Source organism: Perna viridis, chromosome 3, assembly GCF_037379345.1.
Source record: "Perna viridis isolate PV_CMFRI_1.1 ecotype Kerala chromosome 3, ASM3737934v1, whole genome shotgun sequence".
NCBI classification, from domain to species: Eukaryota; Metazoa; Mollusca; class Bivalvia; order Mytilida; family Mytilidae; genus Perna; species Perna viridis.
In genome coordinates this window covers 161,746-179,767 of record NC_142447.1, presented here as the reverse complement: position 1 = coordinate 179,767, position 18,022 = coordinate 161,746, and the positions used below count along the sequence as shown (strand labels likewise).

General features: G+C 34.3%; 2 protein-coding genes and 1 long non-coding RNA gene across 5 annotated transcripts in view; all 3 read left to right on the top strand.

Annotated features, from left to right (window-relative positions):
- The window catches only part of LOC148620548 (cell adhesion molecule 1-like), a 34,948-nt gene extending 33,580 nt beyond the window's left edge, over positions 1–1,368 (top strand). The window contains exon 8 of the mRNA XM_088574183.1: positions 849–1,368. Coding sequence (XP_088430309.1) covers positions 849–852 — 4 coding nt within the window. The 3' untranslated portion in view covers positions 853–1,368. The remainder of the gene's footprint in view (positions 1–848) is intronic.
- A 483-nt stretch (positions 1,369–1,851) lies between these two features.
- Positions 1,852–4,611, top strand: LOC148620547 (uncharacterized). The gene is made up of 3 exons (XR_015920906.1): positions 1,852–2,175; positions 3,028–3,126; positions 4,472–4,611. It is a non-coding gene; the product is annotated as an uncharacterized LOC148620547 (long non-coding RNA).
- A 6,375-nt stretch (positions 4,612–10,986) lies between these two features.
- On the top strand, positions 10,987–17,779 carry LOC148620546 (uncharacterized). 3 transcript variants are annotated; one of them, XM_088574181.1, is made up of 3 exons: positions 10,987–11,138; positions 11,419–16,870; positions 17,150–17,779. In XM_088574181.1, the coding sequence occupies exon 2, from the start codon at positions 12,266–12,268 to the stop codon at positions 15,386–15,388; it is 3,123 nt and encodes a 1,040-aa protein (XP_088430307.1). In that variant the 5' UTR covers positions 10,987–11,138; positions 11,419–12,265; the 3' UTR covers positions 15,389–16,870; positions 17,150–17,779. The 3 variants fall into 3 exon arrangements, 2 of the variants coding, with proteins under 2 accessions (XP_088430307.1, XP_088430306.1); XM_088574180.1 differs by having other exon boundaries at positions 11,130–11,264; XR_015920905.1 differs by lacking the exons at positions 10,987–11,138; positions 11,419–16,870 and adding an exon at positions 16,877–16,995.
- Positions 17,780–18,022: the final 243 nt, after the last annotated feature.

The window sequence follows — 18,022 nt, the reverse complement described above, 5'->3', positions numbered from 1 at the left end:
TTTGTGAGGAAGGTGGGGAAAATCAAATCACAATTCGTACCTTACGCCAGAGCTTGCAGAAACTACGTTTAAATAGGTTAATATAGATACAAGTTTTAAGTCATACCTTCAAATATTTGTGGTTGTCGTCATCATGACCACGTGGATTGTTTTGGGATGAAAGCCATATTGTTCGACATCTCATAATTTGCTCTACTGGGACGTCACATTTAATGAGCAGTTAATAGAGTATTCCTAGAAAAGGACGCCTTCCCTATCGATGTACCTGGTCCATACTCTCAGTTTTTAGTGGATTCTACTTGCTCAATTACTTTTGAATCCTCGCATGTGTTATTTTGGTTGTTTCTTGTTCTTTGTTGTGTATGTCTATTTTTCTCTGTCTAGTCGTTATCCTGTGATTATGTTCAGTTATTTCCGAATTCTGGTTCCATTGATTTCCCTTTCATTGTGAGATCTTCTGAGTTTTGATATTCTAGTAACATTGATATACAGACGGACAGTGGTAAATGGTAAACCATTCGTTAAAAGATGCGGATGTAAACATGTAAGTCGTTAGAGATGAACGCTCTCTTAGATATGTTATGTATCATATTAAAACGGTTTGCGTGTAAAGTAGTAATTTGATAAACATCTCCAGGCAAGTAAATGCACCTAATCTATATGTACATTTTTAAAGTTTCGGATCCACACGAAATATTTTTTACTGAATGTACTTGCTGTTGATTATTTGAAACCTCATTCTAAGATTTTGTCGTCAAACTTCTGTCATTTAAATTATTTTGATCTATTTTGTGAAAATGTCAACAACATATTCTTAATAACCAGAGTTTTATTAATTTCTGTTTCAGGTGACTGCAGCTATTGAAAGTTAATTAAATAAGAAACAATTACTTCCATTCGATATGTTGGGATTCTTGTTGATAGCTAGAATTTTGATTTAATGCGTGCATATTCACGTATGCTTTCATAAGGATTCCACATACGAACACATCAGTAGAATTGTGATTGGAAGAACAAATTAAAGGCTATTTTCACTTGATCAGAGCATCTTGGGTGCTTAGAATATTCAAAATTCCTATTGGGACTATGTGAAGCAATTTTTATTCGAATAGTTCGAACATCCGAGAATATTTAAAAAATGAACAGTGTTCCAAATATATTGCATGCAAATAATGAAAGGACATTGGGGCTGATGTACGAGTTGTGGATTTGTTTATGCAATATATTGACTATCACCAGTTCAATGTCATTACCTATGCACACACATGTTTGACATATATTATATGTTACTTCAGATTTTGTTGAAATATTATTTTTCTAATAAACTTAGAAAAATGTATTTATAATGTATCTTAAAGAGAAGTATCCGAATAGTATATATCAACTGTTTTTATCTACTGAAAGAGTATCAAGGAAACCAAGGTTACAGCGGCAAAACATGTCTGTGATAAATTCATTATATTCGATCGCGTGTGATTTTCAAAGATTTGCTTCATGAATACGTCTAAAAACTTATTAGTCTATAAGCCTAGATACCAAAAGTACAAACAAACAAACAAACAAACAAAAAACCAAAAAAACCAAAACAAATACAAAAAACCAAAAACAAAAAACAAAAACCAAAAAAAAAAACAAAAAACAAAACAAAAACAAAAACAAAATATTCATTGGTGGTTTCATTGATAGCACGACTGTTATAACTGTTAAATCTATGTCGCAGTATTCAGTAAACAGGTAACATAACTGTTACGTTTAGATATAGTGAAATCCAGAACCAGACAAACTTATCACCTACGAAAGTAAATCGTACTTTTCGTATGTCCTTTTCTATCTTTATGAGTTAACCGTTTATCTTGTTCATGGATAGAACGATCATTTAACAATTTTTTCGCACGGAATAGACTTCCAACACAAAACTATATGCCTTTATAACTGGTGATTCCCATTGTAAATGACCCAAACAAATGATTACAAGTAGACTTACTTTTCGAACTTACTGGATACATATTTACGATAGACGTTTTTCGGATAGTTAATTGGTAAAATCCATTCGCTCCTCTTGAATCATCGCCAAAAGATATCAGGCTATAATTATGCTCTATAGAAGAACGTGCTAAATTGTTCCATAAAACGTCAAAATGCCGGAGTTAATCATAGCACCAATAAGTCTAGACTGTAAGTAATGATTATGTCAATCTATAATTTTAACATCGGGATACTTTCCTTTCTGTAATGCACATTATACTATCAGCACGTGTTGTATACCACTTTTTACGCACGGATAATAAATATTTTGAACATTTTATAAATGTGTCTTTAACGAGAACACAATCTACATATTTAGTTTTAGACTTTCGATAGAAAAAATTATATACACATGCATATCATGACAACACTAGGCATATAATGTACGTGGTAACTCTGTCCTTAGTTTTATCTGTACAGAGATATTTGCTTAACTGACGGGTTTCACGGAAATGAAATCTTTGGCAAACTTCTTGGAATTGCTGTCTGGCTCTGTGTCACAACTGGTCAAAATTTGTCATGTACTGTAATATGGTCCAATAAGCTCTTTATAATATTAAAATAAACGAAACACTATCAGTTTTGATAAGCCAAATGACAGAAAACTAGAGGCTCTAGAGCGCATGTATCGCTCACCTGGTCAAAGAGTAATCAAGGGAACAAAGGTAGAATGTACTCCAGGGACAAAGACCAGTCAAGGAAAACATAACGTAACTAAAATCATACATAAAAAGTAACAAAAGCAAATGAGCAACTCGGACTCCACTAAAAACTTGGAGCATGGACCAGGGGTACCGGTATGGTAAGCGTCCTCTGCTTTTCTATACTGTGGTACATATACTGCTACCACACTCTTGCGGTTTTGGAGGTATTTGTGAAAGACTGGTCTCCACCCCCTGTTCTATTTTTAATAACATTGGTCATTTGTTTTATGGATAAAAAAATCAACAGTCATTTGGTACAGAACACCACAGGGAACAATCGTACAAACTTTCTTTGAAGGTTCAGTGGTTTCAGAGAAGAAAGTGTTTGAAAAAATGTCCACGGACGACAACGACGAGAGGGCTGACGCCAAGTGATGAGAAAAGTCTTTTAGGCCATGTGAGTTAAAATAATCAAACAGAATTTGCCGAAATCGGGCTTTAGTGCTGCTCCTTTCAAATATGCAGCCCAACTAATTATTCATGTCCGTGTGACTTACGTATGTGGTTATAGACATGCCTGTGTAACACAGACATGTCAATGTGACTTACGTGAGTTGTTACAGACATGTCCGTGTGACATATGTGAGTTTTAGACAGGTCAGTGATAAGTGAGTGGTAATCAGTTTATAAGCTCATGGTGTTCATGAAGCGTGCATTTCGTGTGCATGTTTCGGAATATCTGTGTGAAGAATAACAAATATCGGGCAAGCTAATGAAGTAAGTCCCTGGAAAGTGACCCTGCTACCTCTGCTGTAGAAAGTCGATATGTCGCGTAATATCATGTATGGGTACGTATGGTATGTGGTGCATTTCTTATATATAAAAGATAAGATAGTACCACACCCTATTGTGGATGAAATGGGCTCAGAGATTATAGTATTGACTGTATTCCAGAGATAACCAGAATAGGTGATGTCTGCAAAGTACTTTAATATCATCTTGGAAATCCAAGCGATAAAATCCGATAGATCTAGTAACTGTAAGATGAGTGCGCCATGCGTTGGATCGTTGTCATATAGCCTTGGAAAGTGAATATAATTATACTGCCATTGCATTTTATGAAATCATTATTTCTGCCAGAATCGATGCAAATCATAAAATGATGCTGAGGTACACTCAATATCAAATGTAGATATTATAAGCACAAACAGGGAACGAGCATTGATAAGAGAAATAGACAGATAGTAAATTGATTAATTCATCTTCTTGCACCCCTTTAGCTCATCCTTCTAAAATTATTGGTGGATTTTAACTAAACCTGATTCAAATGTTCCTAATAAAAGGAACAAATTTACTGTACTATAGTCAACAAAAACATAAAAAACGCATACAACTAATGGTAATATCAAGAATTGGAAAAAACTGCAATGGCCCTACGGGCATTTAGTTTGTGTTATGACCGGGTTATGTTTCGTAGAAAACAAATTATGTTGTTCATTTAGATAGACTATTGGCTACGTTTATAATTTTGATAACATCTTGATGAAAGAAACTTTTTATTGGTGAAATGTAAATGTGCATTGGACATAAGTTGTAGGACGTTTTTTCATAAGAGGTGACAAATTGTCAAATGAATTTTCGCAGTTTTAAGCAAATTTATTGAAAACCGTAATTTAGAGAATCTTTCAATTCATGAAATAATTCTTGGTATAATTCCTACAAAGTATCATTGATCGAGGTTGTATGACGATTCTTTTTTACACTAAATGGCTTTAGAAGACAAAAATAATGATCTGTTTCAGGTTTTAGCGCGTTTTATCCTGAAAATAATTACAGACAGAAAGAACATTGTTATTGATATAGAACACGGAAGGAAAGGTGTTAAGAGGGTCTCAATTAAAGATTGATAATTTGTGTTCTGCTTGATTAAACAATATAGCGACAAGATTTCTATTTCATCCATTGAACGAATCAGGCTCTATAACGACTGAACACTGTAGTTTATTGGTATAACATCCAATTAAATATACAATGGATATACAAAACACGAGTAAGTAGACAATGGAGATACAAACACAAATAAACTTACTAGGTCTTCTTATTAAGTAGGCAATGGATATACAAAACACGAGTAAGCTTATTAGGTTTTCTTATTCAATAGACAATGGATATACAAAACACGAGTAAACTTGCTAGGTCTTCTTAATAAATAGACAATGGATATACAAAACACGAGTAAACTTACTAGGTTTTCTAGAAAACCTAGTATATACAAAACACGAGTAAACTTACTAGGTCATCTCATTAATAGACAATGGATATACAAAACATGAATAAACTTACTAGGTCTTCTTAATAAGTAGACAATGGATATACAACACACGAGTAAACTTACTAGGTCTTCTTATTAAGTAGACAATGGATATACAAAACATGAATAAACTTATTAGGTCTTCTTAATAAGTAGACAATGGATATACAAAACATGAGTAAACTTACTAGGTCTACTTATTACGTAGACAATGGATATACAAAACACGAGTAAATCAAACTTACTGGGTCTTCTTAGTAGTAAAGTAGTAATATAAGCATGTTTACACAATAGAATATCTATCGAATAAAACAGGAAGAGTATGATAATCAGCTCATGTTATTTCGTATAGGTACATGTACTAATTTTTTCTACATTACGTACTATTCAACCGGCTCAATTTTTCTTCTTTGTCAGTGATCATATTTCTATATTTCTAGAAAACGCTAGTAAAACATTCTTAACTATTCCAGATATATTATACGATATATTTCAGATAAAATTCAATTTTATGTCACAAAAGTCAATTCTGTATCACAAAATTCAATTCTGTGAGACAAAATTCAATTCTGCGAGACAAAATTCAATTCTATGAGACAAAATTCAATTCTGTGAGACAAAATTCAACTTTGTGTCACAAAAGTTACATTTGTATGCAAATTAGTTTACTGAATAATTTGGATATGCAAATGAATTCAAAATGTGCAGCATCGTGTACAAGTGTATTAAAAACTTAAAGCATTCACTGCAATACGAATGTGCACAATTATAATAAAGCACATAGTGAAAGAAATATCGGATATCGTTATCGTATAACCCACTGTGTCACTTAATCTTGAATCTAAAGATAGAGCATTCATAAACAAAAGGGAAACGAAAGTTCCACTCAGCCGAATTTCTTCTGTCATACATCAATAGAATCGGAATGGAATAAAGAATTTATCTGTATCTGGCAATTTGTGAGGGATAGTGGAACAAATAATCTTAAGCCGACTTTGACAGGTATTATTAGGTATTTTTAATTTTACAATGAAGTTACCCTTCTGAACTTTGAACATGCTCTTAAATGGAAAAACGATATTCATCTTATATACTGTAACGTGTATTTATACTACATTCTACAACGTTTCGCTGTTGGTTTATTTTACGACGTATGACATCCGGTTACGTGTGAGCTGGTTTTCGGTGACGCCAAGGATGTAAACACAGAGACAACATGATTGATTATTTAAAATCGGTGAGTACATGCGGATATTCATCTACTTTTTATTTACTATTGACTTTTATTTAAACTTTTCGTCAGGTTGTCAACGCAATCAGTTGCGAAAATTCAACCATTCTCGATCATTTAAATGTTCAAATGGTTTCATGCCCCATCATCGGCCATATTTATAACGCTTTTTGGGGCAAATTATCTAATTTATTTAAACATTTGTTCAAAACTGAACTGTTAAGGTTTCAGTCGTAAATATGTATATAATATTACTATTAAAGGATTAAAAAGTATTTTGAGGATTATCTGTGATATTTGTCGTATGGACACATAATGTATGGAGGGCATTTTCTTACATATTTGAAAATCTGTGTTGTTAATTAATGGGGGATTTTTTTTCAATAAATGAATAACGGAACATTTTTTTCCCCAAAATTCCAACCCCTTTCCCCTTGCTCTAAAAATGGTCAATAACTTTATAACACTTCGCAACAATTTGCATGTTTTATCCCTTAAGAGCATCTCTAGCAACATCCATTTCAGTTTTGACAAAAAAAGCTTGAATAAGATTAATTTAAATTTTTTCAAAGAAATCAGTGAAAGCAGCGGGCTACTTTTTATTTGCGGTCATATATTGGTATGGGGCTGTTGTCGTTGTCTGTAGACACTTGGTTTTTGTGCCATAATTGCAGTACTGGTTGATATTTATACAATTTTATAACGTTACAAGGTTACAAACTCCAAAAGGAAGGTTTGTATTGATTTTGGGGTTTATGGTCCAACCGTTTTAGAATAAGGGGACTAAAAGGGGCATAGAAAAGCATTTGATAGAATTCAACTTCATAACTCCAGTACAAGCATAGGAATGTCTATGATATTGTTCCTTAATATTCTATAAAATGGTCAGACTTGGATTGATTTTGGGTGTAAAGATTTGAACTTTTCAGAAATTAGGGGCCAGAAACATGCATTTTCTTGATGTTCAAACAATATCTTGACTACTAGGGAATGAATCTCTTTGAAATTGTATTTTAAGGTGATATCCATGTACAATGTACCACCACGGGAAGAGTGGGGTTGATTTTTGGGGTTTAGACTTTAATCTTGTAGAATAAAAATGAACGGATCACATATAAATTTTACTGCAAGGTACCATACCATGAAAAAAGACTGGGATAGATTTTTGTGGTTGTGACTTGAGTCAAGTAAGAATATGGGGTCACAAAAAAGGGGCCATGAAAAAAAGTTTCTTTTTAATTATTTCTGGACAATAACTTAAGTGAAAAGAAATGGATCACTTTAAATTGTACCACAAGATGCCATTTTTCCGCAGAAAGTTTGGGATTGATTTTTTAAAGGTTTTTACTAGAACCATTTTGGGAGAATGACAAAAAAAGTGACCAAATTGGTTCTGGTCAAATTTTTATCCTGTGTCAAATATCTAATCGTAATCAAATTTCGTAGCTGTGTCAAGTTTAAATGATGTGTCCATACTTGCTCCAAATGTTCAGGGTTCAACCTCTGCAGTCATATCAAGCGGCACCCTGCAAAGCATTTCATTTGAGTTTACCTTCAAATTTGTTAAGTAGCTGCCAGCAATACAACTTTAATAGAATTGATTCTACAGTTAAGCATAAAAGGAGGGTTGATTTTATTTTGGGTATTGGAATTGAATTTTTCTAAAGAGTGAAAATGTGTGCTCATGAGATAAATGTTACCATGCTCACCATGGTTGTTTGATTCATCATCTTTCAGTGGCCAATTGTGTAAAATTTGGCAGTTTGTTTCAAAATTTTGAACTTGATTCCTTTATTCTGCCTCCCAAAATGGCATATTTAATGAAAAATCTTACAATATTAACCTGAAATCCCAATTCCTTATTTACCCTGAAGAGTCTTTGTTCTGTAAATCAAATCAACAACATTGTCCTTATTTTAAGGGTTGCAAAAAAGAAATTTGTTTAAGGTAATGTGTTTATTTCTCACATATATACACATGTACATGCACATCATCATTTCAGCAAACTTTTTTAACTTGCAAAGCTTTTTTTTAAACATTGTAGTAGTTGCTTTAATTGGTTAATTTAATTTCTATTATGTAATCCTAACACATTGAATTAGATTCAAATGGCCTTCCATATTTTTCTCACTAAAGAGGAAGTGAAAGTAGCTATAAATAGATTTGAAAGTAGTCCCAATATAAATGGCTTCCATTTAAATTCATTTTGAGTAATTTACTTGTGACAATTAAGTATATTTTTAAGATTTAGAATCGGTTAAAAAGGGTAATTTGCACTAGATACATGTTTGTTAAATATTTTTGTTTACTTTTTATAGGTAAATATGGACTTTGGATGTGTATTTAATGGCAGTCTGGCACCTTTATATGCAAGATTCAGGGATTACAGTAATGGCATAATGTTTTTAAATGGATAAGGAAGCTTGTGCTAAATGAGAGAAACATTATGGTATATGAATTGGTGTTATTATGGCATACACTAATAAAATCGAACATTCAGTTTTTTGGTTTGTTTTGATTTATATTATTAATTTTGGTATATGATTTGATGTTATTATGGCATACACTAATAAAATATTGAACATTCAGTTTTTGGTTTGTTTTCCTTTAGCGGAGCATTAACAAATTTCACCGCACAACATATTTCTAATATGATATTGTCTTGGCTAATCTGACGACTCATTTCTTTTTTCAACAAAACTTGAGCCAAATATATTAATACAAATTGTCTTGTCAAATTTTAACAAATTTGGTTGCGATTAACAACTTGGGCAAAAGCATTTTATAGTTGAGCTGAAAGATGTCAGGAAACGATCGCGTGATTCACCAGGGAAAATCCCAATAAATCGGAAGTAGAAAAATCGCGTATTTTAAAACCTGTTCTATCGAACAAATATCATAGAAAACCTATAAGAGCAATTTTAATAATTTCAAAATAGTTTTACTGTAGAATACAACTTAATTTTTTTTTTCAATTCCACTTAAAACGACCTTAAAAGTCATGCGTTGTTCGAAATAATCGGAAATCTGTTACTATATCCACTGAGAAACCTTACAAAATCGTAATGAGAGAATTCATTTACATATCCAAATGATTCTGTAAACTAATTTGCATACAAAATTGAATTTTGTGACACAAAATTTAGTTTTGTTTGACAAAATTTAGTTTTGTTAGACAAAATTGAATTTTGTGACACAGAATTGACTTTCGTGACATAAAATCGAAAATTTGAGGCATGTTTTAAATTTTGTTAATCAGAATTCATTTTTGTTGAACAAAACTCACTTTTGTGAGTACAAAACCACAAGAGTCCCATTCGGCGCCCCGTAGATAGAGCAATGGAGAGCAACTGAGTGATACACCCGGTTTTCATGTTTTATAATAAATCGCCCATAGACATTTAATTTTACTCTCCAAGGGCAATGTCTCCAACATTGATCCACAGATTATTATAGAAATTTCGGCATAGGTCAGTCTTACTATGCTGCTCAATTTTAGCCCGTGAAAATGTTGTTAAACTCATGGGTTTTCGACTTATTTCTACAAATTCTCAATTTTTAACAATGTTAGTCATATTTTTCGACAGATAAATATCTCCACACACGGATTGTTAATGATATCCTATCAGACATTCATGCCATGTTTTGTTACAATCCTTCCAGTATTTTCAGAGGAGATTTTTAAACAACACTATAACAATAAAGTTATAAAGTTGAAAATGATAGCACTTTCCGGTGTCCGTTACACCCTTCAATTCGTGCATTATAAAGCTAGGACATCGTTGCTTTGAGCAGATAATTCGACTGTCTTTGTGGAAATAAATCACTAAAATCCTCAAAAAATCTTTCGTAACACAGTGTTAGCCAATCATTTTGCACGATATGAGTGACGCCGACCATCAGCTGACTGTTCCTATACTCGGTTTAATTTAGATTTTCGTGCTAACATATATACCCAATACTGATAGACCCGGTTTACACTCATATGTGGTATCTGTAATATATGACGGGCAGAGGGGTTTCTTAACGCCTTTGGCTATCATTTTGGGTAATACACGGACGGTGTAAAGCAATGAAGTGTTTACACAGTCCTCGGGCATAGTCATACACGTGAATGTGGGTCATGGTGTATTCGGGAAGATTAGTTGTCATGTGGTCACGTTCATTTATTAAATGCATTATCACGTTTATAATGTCGATCCGTGATCTAGTGACCCATTTAGTAATCTGTACGTTAATAATGTTACGTTTCCGATCACCATTCTAAAATTTTGTCGGGTCGGTAGCTAGGGTTTTATTTTTATTTATCTGTTTTTTTAAATGGAATAAGTCATATGGACACAAAACTTTGAAAACAATGAACCAAATATGCAAAGAACTAATAGACTTAGTCCATGGCTTAATCCCTTTTGGTATTCGGTGCTTGAGATTTTTTTTTATTTTGAAAGTGTTGGTCAAAACAAAAAAAATATTTAGTTCAAGTGCCGAATCCCAAAGGGGATTATCCACGGCCAAGAGCACTCACGGCACGTGTATTTACAATTGATATAAACAACCAATATTTCTCTTCTCCATTTAGGATAGAAAAAAAAACATCTATGGTTTTATTTTCTACTTTTTCTGAAAGACAATCGGCAGGCTTTGTAATATACTTTTATATTTTTTTCAAAATAATACAGACTGAGAGAGGATCGGTAGTGTGACCGGAAACCTAACATATTTTAGGCCTAATATGATGGTCTATTTATTACTCCAGCAGTGCTAGAGGTTGTCTGGCTGTAACAAACTTCAGTTAATTGTCGTTTACATTTTTTCCATACAGGACTATTTAAACTATCCTAGCTTTAAATACCACTAACACCGGTAAATCGAATCAAGTAGACCTTTTGTGATATCACGAGATTGTACACGTATAGAAATTTAACAGGTGAGTTTTATATCAGTCGGCACATGGTCATTGAGTGAAGCATTGAGTTTGGTAAAGTAGCAGTGGGGAATTATAATTGTCAATTCAGGACATGGATATCCCTAGGCTAATGTTTACAATACTCAGGTAAGTTAATAATTAATTTTATATGGTAAATTATAGTCTATTTTGCTGTCGAGATGATATTTCTTGCTCGCGGTCCAGAATGTACGAGAAATTGCCATATTATGCAAAGGTATAGATGTTGTAAGTAATTTTTGGGTTCAATGTCTATTTACAGGGGTTTTTAGACCCGGTTTTGGTGTGCGTCTTGCACATAGCTAGAAGCGTCGACCTGTCGGTGATAAAATGGTTATCAACCTGATGTTCCCGAGATGGTGTAATAACGCCTAGAGTCGGTGAAGTAATGTCGGTGATTAAAAAAAAACCGTTGGAAAGCTAGGAATTTATTATTTTTGGAGCACAAAGTCCGTTATATTAATTTGTAAAGTAACCGAGAAGTCCGTGCTAGATATGTTCGTTTAACCAGTCATGGCTTACTGAATACAGCATTATAGTGAAATATATATCATCTGGTGTTCTCTTTGTCAATATAGAAATCTACAAAAAATGTGTGAAATTAGTCTATATTTCGTCCAGTTATAATTATAACAAAAGTCCAAGGGAAACAACCCATTTCATTCGTTAATTTTACAGTACATGCAACGTTCGACCTTACCGGGAGGTGTGCAAAAAAATGGTGGTGTGTTGAGACTGCGAATCATTTAGTTTATGTGTTTATTTCATTCCATTATATTTAGTTCTGTCTTGTGCGTGTATATTTAGTTACATTTATGTTTATTCATTTCATGATGTCATTTATCTTGAATTTACTTTAGTTTGTTTTGTTTATTAAATTTATGTTTTACATTTTTTTGTTTTATATGACATTGGCCACTTGACAATCCAAAGAACTTACTTCTTTACAATGGTGGCAGCGGTGGGATTGTCACTGTGTCAATTGTCATATTAGATTGACTGTCAGAGATAGACAGAGAGTGTTATTCTGACACATATTTGTGTTATTTTATGTTTGTTGGAATTTTTTTTTATTTGATTTTTGATTTTTGTATTTTGTATTATATAGTATGGCAACCGGTGGTCTGCCAACATGGGTTACAGAGTTGTTAGAGAAGGGTGAAAAAGTAGAGGTATGCCTAGAATTGTTGAGAAACATGCAGGCGACACAAAGGGAAGAGAGGGCAGCCGAAAGAGAGATGAGAAGGGCTGAGATGGAGAGGGAGGTAAAGTTAAAAGAGCTAGAACTTAGAGAGAAAGAATTATCTCAGGGTGTAGCACAACCTCAGACAAGTTCACATTTGAAATCAAAACTTCCGAAGTTTCAGGAAAATCAAGACCCAGATATATTTTTGAAGTCATTTGAGAAGTTAGTAACCCTACACAAAATACCCAAGCCAGAATGGGCCCTTAGATTAGTCCCTTTACTTTGTGGGAAAGCTTTAGAAGCGTTTTCTAGATTGTCAGAAGAGGATAGTAGAGATTATGGTCAAATTAAGACTGCTATTTTATCTAGATATGAGCTCACTGCTGAGACATACAGGGAGAAGTTCAGAAGTGCCCGGCAATCTTCTGATGAATCATTCAAGGAGTATGCCGTCAAATTAGTAGGTTTTCTTAGGCACTGGCTGGAACGCGAAGAGATAGGTACTGACTTTAGTAAATTTATTGATTTAGTAACAAGAGAACAGTTGATGGTAAGTTGTAGTCAAGAGCTCAAACTTTGGATTAAGGAGCAGAAACCGAAAACTGTTGACGAGTTGATAGAAAAAGCAGAGGTATTTCAGCAAGCCCATAAAATCGAACATGTTAGTTCTAAACCACAATCATATATGAGAATAAATACAGATCAGGCAAAGCATCAAGATAAGAATTTTCAACAGAAAGGAAGACGACAAGAGACTAGAACTTGCTTTATTTGTAAGAAGGTAGGTCATATAGCACCAAATTGTTCTTCAAGAGCAAACAAGTCCAAAGAGAGCACAAATAAGCAAAGTAAGTTTGGTTTATGCATACAAACACAGCAGGGTCATACAGTTGATGACTATATCAGTGGTATAACCGTTAAGTTACCGGGTGTTTCATGTAATGGAGACAAAGTGCAGGTACATGGTCTCGATATAGTTGAGGGTAAGATTAACAGTGATAAAATCTCTGTTTTAAGAGATACTGGGTGTTCTACTGTATTTGTTCATAGTAAATTTACTAGCTCAGATCATTATACAGGTCATAATAGAGACATATGTTTAGCAGACGGTACAGTGAAGCAGTGTCCAGAGGTGTGCATTAACGTTTCAACCCCTTATATTTCAGGCGATGTTAAAGCATTGATTTTAGATACACCGTTCGCAGATTTGATAGTTGGTAACTTTGTGAATATCTCAGTACCACTTAGTATTGAAGAAGTACCAGAGACCAGAGGTGAAAATGTTTTTGTTTCAGAGGATAAGATTCCATGTCATGCAGTTGAGACTCGGTCTCAAAGAAAGAAGCAGGTTGAAGAAGATAGGAATATAGGTGAGACTACAGTTAGGCTTAGTGGTGATACACCCATATCACAACCTATAGAATTTTCAGATATTTCTAATGATTTTAAGGTTTGTGACAGGAAACAGCTGATTAAGTTACAGAAGAGTGATGAGACTTTAGATAAGGTAAGATCATATGTTTGTGACGATCATCAAGATCAACAATCGTATTTCATGTACAATTCAGATTTACTTTATAGAGTGTATACGAAGCCTAGTGGTGAAGTTATACATCAGATTGTATTACCACGACAGCTGAGAGAGACAGTTCTTTCTTTAGGACATGATATACCGTTAGCGGGACATCTTGGGAATAAGAAGACAAGAGACCGAATTATGCAGCATTTCTTCTGGCCAGGTATATTTAATGAAGTAGCAGAATACTGTAGATCGTGCCCCGATTGTCAAATGGGTACAGCAAAGGGGAGAGTACCACGAGCCCCTCTGATTAGCATACCCCCTATTGATGAGCCATTCCAGCGAATTGCTCTTGATTTTGTTGGCCCTTTGCCTATGACTGATAGCAAAAACCGTTACATTTTAGTATGCGTTGATTATGCAACTAAATACCCTGAAGCGATTCCTTTGAAAGATCAGGAGGCTAGTACCGTTGCTAATGCTCTTACAAGTCTATTTTCTAGGGTTGGCATAGCTAGAGAGCTGTTGACAGACCAAGGCAGTAACTTTATGTCAGAATTGATGCTTGAGGTATGTAGATTACTACAAATAAGTAAATTACACACTAGTCCTTATCATGCAATGTGTAATGGACTTTGCGAAAAGTTCAATGGTGTACTAAAGAAAATGTTGAAAGCATATGCAAGAACAAAGCCAAAGACATGGGATGAATATATCCCCTACTTATTATTTGCATATAGAGAGGTGCCAAATGAGAGCACTGGGTTTTCGCCATTTGAACTGTTATATGGCAGACATATAAGAGGTCCTCTTGCGGTGCTGAAAGAGGAGTGGGAAGAGCCGAGTACATGTCAACATTCTGTATTGAGCTATTTATTAGATACAAGAGAAAAAATGAGAACAATGGCTGAGTATGCCACTGGAAACGAGAAACAGGCAAAACAGAGACAAAAACTATACTATGATAGAAAAGCAAGAGATAGGAAGTTAGAGGTTGGCCAAAAAGTACTGGTGTTATTGCCTACACATACATCAAAGTTATTAGCTAGTTGGAAAGGACCGTTTGAAGTTACTGACAAAGTTAGTCCAGTTGACTATAAAATCAGAGTAAGAGGAGGAAAAGAAAAAGTATTTCATGTTAATATGCTCAAATTATGGCATGAAAGGGTAGATAATGATAAGGGTAATACTGTTACAGCAGATGTTGCTGCGTGCTTAAAGGTAATTTCAGGTCTTAACACAGATGAAGGTACAGATGACAGTGAGATGAATACAGCAATTACTCCCGTCTTACTTAGAAAAGAAAGTGTTGAAGATGTTAACATTTCTCCAGAGCTGACAGTTGAAGAGAACAAACAGCTACAAGAACTACTGTCTGAGTATGAAGACATCTTTAGTGATGTACCTAAGGTAACCAATATTATAGAACATAAAGTAATTACAAAAACAGATGAACCAATATACAAGCGTCCGTATCCAGTACCATACGCACTTAGAGACAAAGTTAAGAGATTGATGATATGTTAGCTGCAGGTATTGTTGAGCCTTCCGATAGTCCGTATGCGGCTCCTATAGTATTAGTTAAGAAAAAAGACAATACAATTCGTTTTTGTGTCGATTATCGGGACTTAAACAAACAGACAATCTTTGATCCGGTTTTGATGCCTAGAATGGATGAAGTACTAAATAAAGTCAGCAGAGCACGATACATAAGTAAATTAGATTTAACGAAGGACTTTTGGCAAGTCCCCCTTGATTTAGCTAGTCGACAGAAGAGCGCATTTATTACACCGTTCGGACATTATCAGTTTACTGTTGCTCCGTTTGGAATGATGAATTCAGGTGCTACTTTTGTTCGTATGATGGACAAAGTTTTGGCAGGGTACGACGAGTTCGCTGATTCATTCATCGACGATATTGGCATATTTAGCGACACGTGGGAGTATCATATTGAGCATTTACGAGCAGTATTTGATTCGCTTAGACAGGCAAAGCTCGTTGCAAAACCATGTAAATGTTTATTTGGTTATGGTGAGCTGGAATTTTTAGGTCACATTGCAGGAAGTGGTAAGCTTAAACCTGTACAGGACAAAGTTTCCGCTATACGGCAGTTTCCGGCACCTGTAACTTAGAAACAGGTCAGATCATTCCTCGGTCTCATCGGCTTTTACAGGAAATTCATACCACAGTTTTCAGACATATCTGTACCGTTAACTGACCTCACAAAGAAAAACGCACCAAACAAAGTTAAATGGTCAGACACAACACAAAAAGCTTTTGACAAACTGAAAGATTGTATTTGTAGTGACTCTGTATTACGGAGTCCAGATTTTTCTAAAAAGTTTATTTTGCAGACTGATGCATCAGGAAAGGGTCTAGGTGCTGTGCTTGAACAAGAGTTTGACGATGGGAGACATCCAATCATGTTTATCAGCAAGAAACTTTCCGGATCTGAATGCAACTATGCAGTGGTAGAGAAAGAGTGCTTTGCTATCATTTAGGCGGTAAAAACATTGAGAAATTTCCTTGAGGGTAAAGAGTTTACTATTAATACAGATCACGCTCCTTTACAGTGGTTACAGAGAATGAAAACTACCAACCAACGGTTACTGCGTTGGAGTTTGATACTTCAGGAATTTAAATATAATATTTGTTACATTGCAGGCAAGATGAATATTGTTGCAGATGTGTTATCAAGATGTGATGACGTTTAGACAACCCCTGAGTGTTACAGAATTTTTTATTATGATATTCATGTACATTTTGTATTGTGATTTTATATATATTTCTTACAGAATTTTTCTGAAGTTTGTGTTTTGGTTGGACTAAATGTTCTTTAGTCTTTAGGAAAGGGACATTTGTAACAAACTTCAGTTAATTGTCGTTTACATTTTTTCCATACAGGACTATTTAAACTATCCTAGCTTTAAATACCACTAACACCGGTAAATCGAATCAAGTAGACCTTTTGTGAAATCACGAGATTGTACACGTATAGAAATTTAACAGGTGAGTTTTATATCAGTCGGCACATGGTCATTGAGTGAAGCATTGAGTTTGGTAAAGTAGAGTGGGGAATTATAATTGTCAATTCAGGACATGGATATCCCTAGGCTAATGTTTACAATACTCAGGTAAGTTAATAATTAATTTTATATGGTAAATTATAGTTTATTTTGCTGTCGAGATGATATTTCTTGCTCGCGGTCCAGAATGTACGAGAAATTGCCATATTATGCAAAGGTATAGATGTTGTAAGTAATTTTTGGGTTCAATGTCTATTTACAGGGGTTTTTAGACCCGGTTTTGGTGTGCGTCTTGCACATAGCTAGAAGCGTCGACCTGTCGGTGATAAAATGGTTATCAACCTGATGTTCCCGAGATGGTGTAATAACGCCTAGAGTCGGTGAAGTAATGTCGGTGATTAAAAAAAAACCGTTGGAAAGCTAGGAATTTATTATTTTTGGAGCACAAAGTCCGTTATATTAATTTGTAAAGTAACCGAGAAGTCCGTGCTAGATATGTTCGTTTAACCAGTCATGGCTTACTGAATACAGCATTATAGTGAAATATATATCATCTGGTGTTCTCTTTGTCAATATAGAAATCTACAAAAAATGTGTGAAATTAGTCTATATTTCGTCCAGTTATAATTATAACAAAAGTCCAAGGGAAACAACCCATTTCATTCGTTAATTTTACAGTACATGCAACGTTCGACCTTACCGGGAGGTGTGCAAAAAAAATGGTGGTGTGTTGAGACTGCGAATCATTTAGTTTATGTGTTTATTTCATTCCATTATATTTAGTTCTGTCTTGTGCGTGTATATTTAGTTACATTTATGTTTATTCATTTCATGATGTCATTTATCTTGAATTTACTTTAGTTTGTTTTGTTTATTAAATTTATGTTTTACATTTTTTTGTTTTATATGACATTGGCCACTTGACAATCCAAAGAACTTACTTCTTTACACTGGCAAGCTATTTTGTTACAAAACACATGACATTGAGGAATCTGTTGAGCTGGGGTTATCCAATGAGCTGCCCATTACTATAACATGAAGTTTCAGGGACTCTACGTTATACATATAGACATTATGTAAACGTAAAAGTACAGTGTACATGTAAGTACATTCCCGAGGAGCTCCAACGATTTTT

Excerpts from the sequence above, each read along its gene's own strand:
- LOC148620546 (XM_088574181.1), top strand. The coding sequence starts at position 12,266 with ATGGCAACCGGTGGTCTGCCAACATGGGTTACAGAGTTGTTAGAGAAG.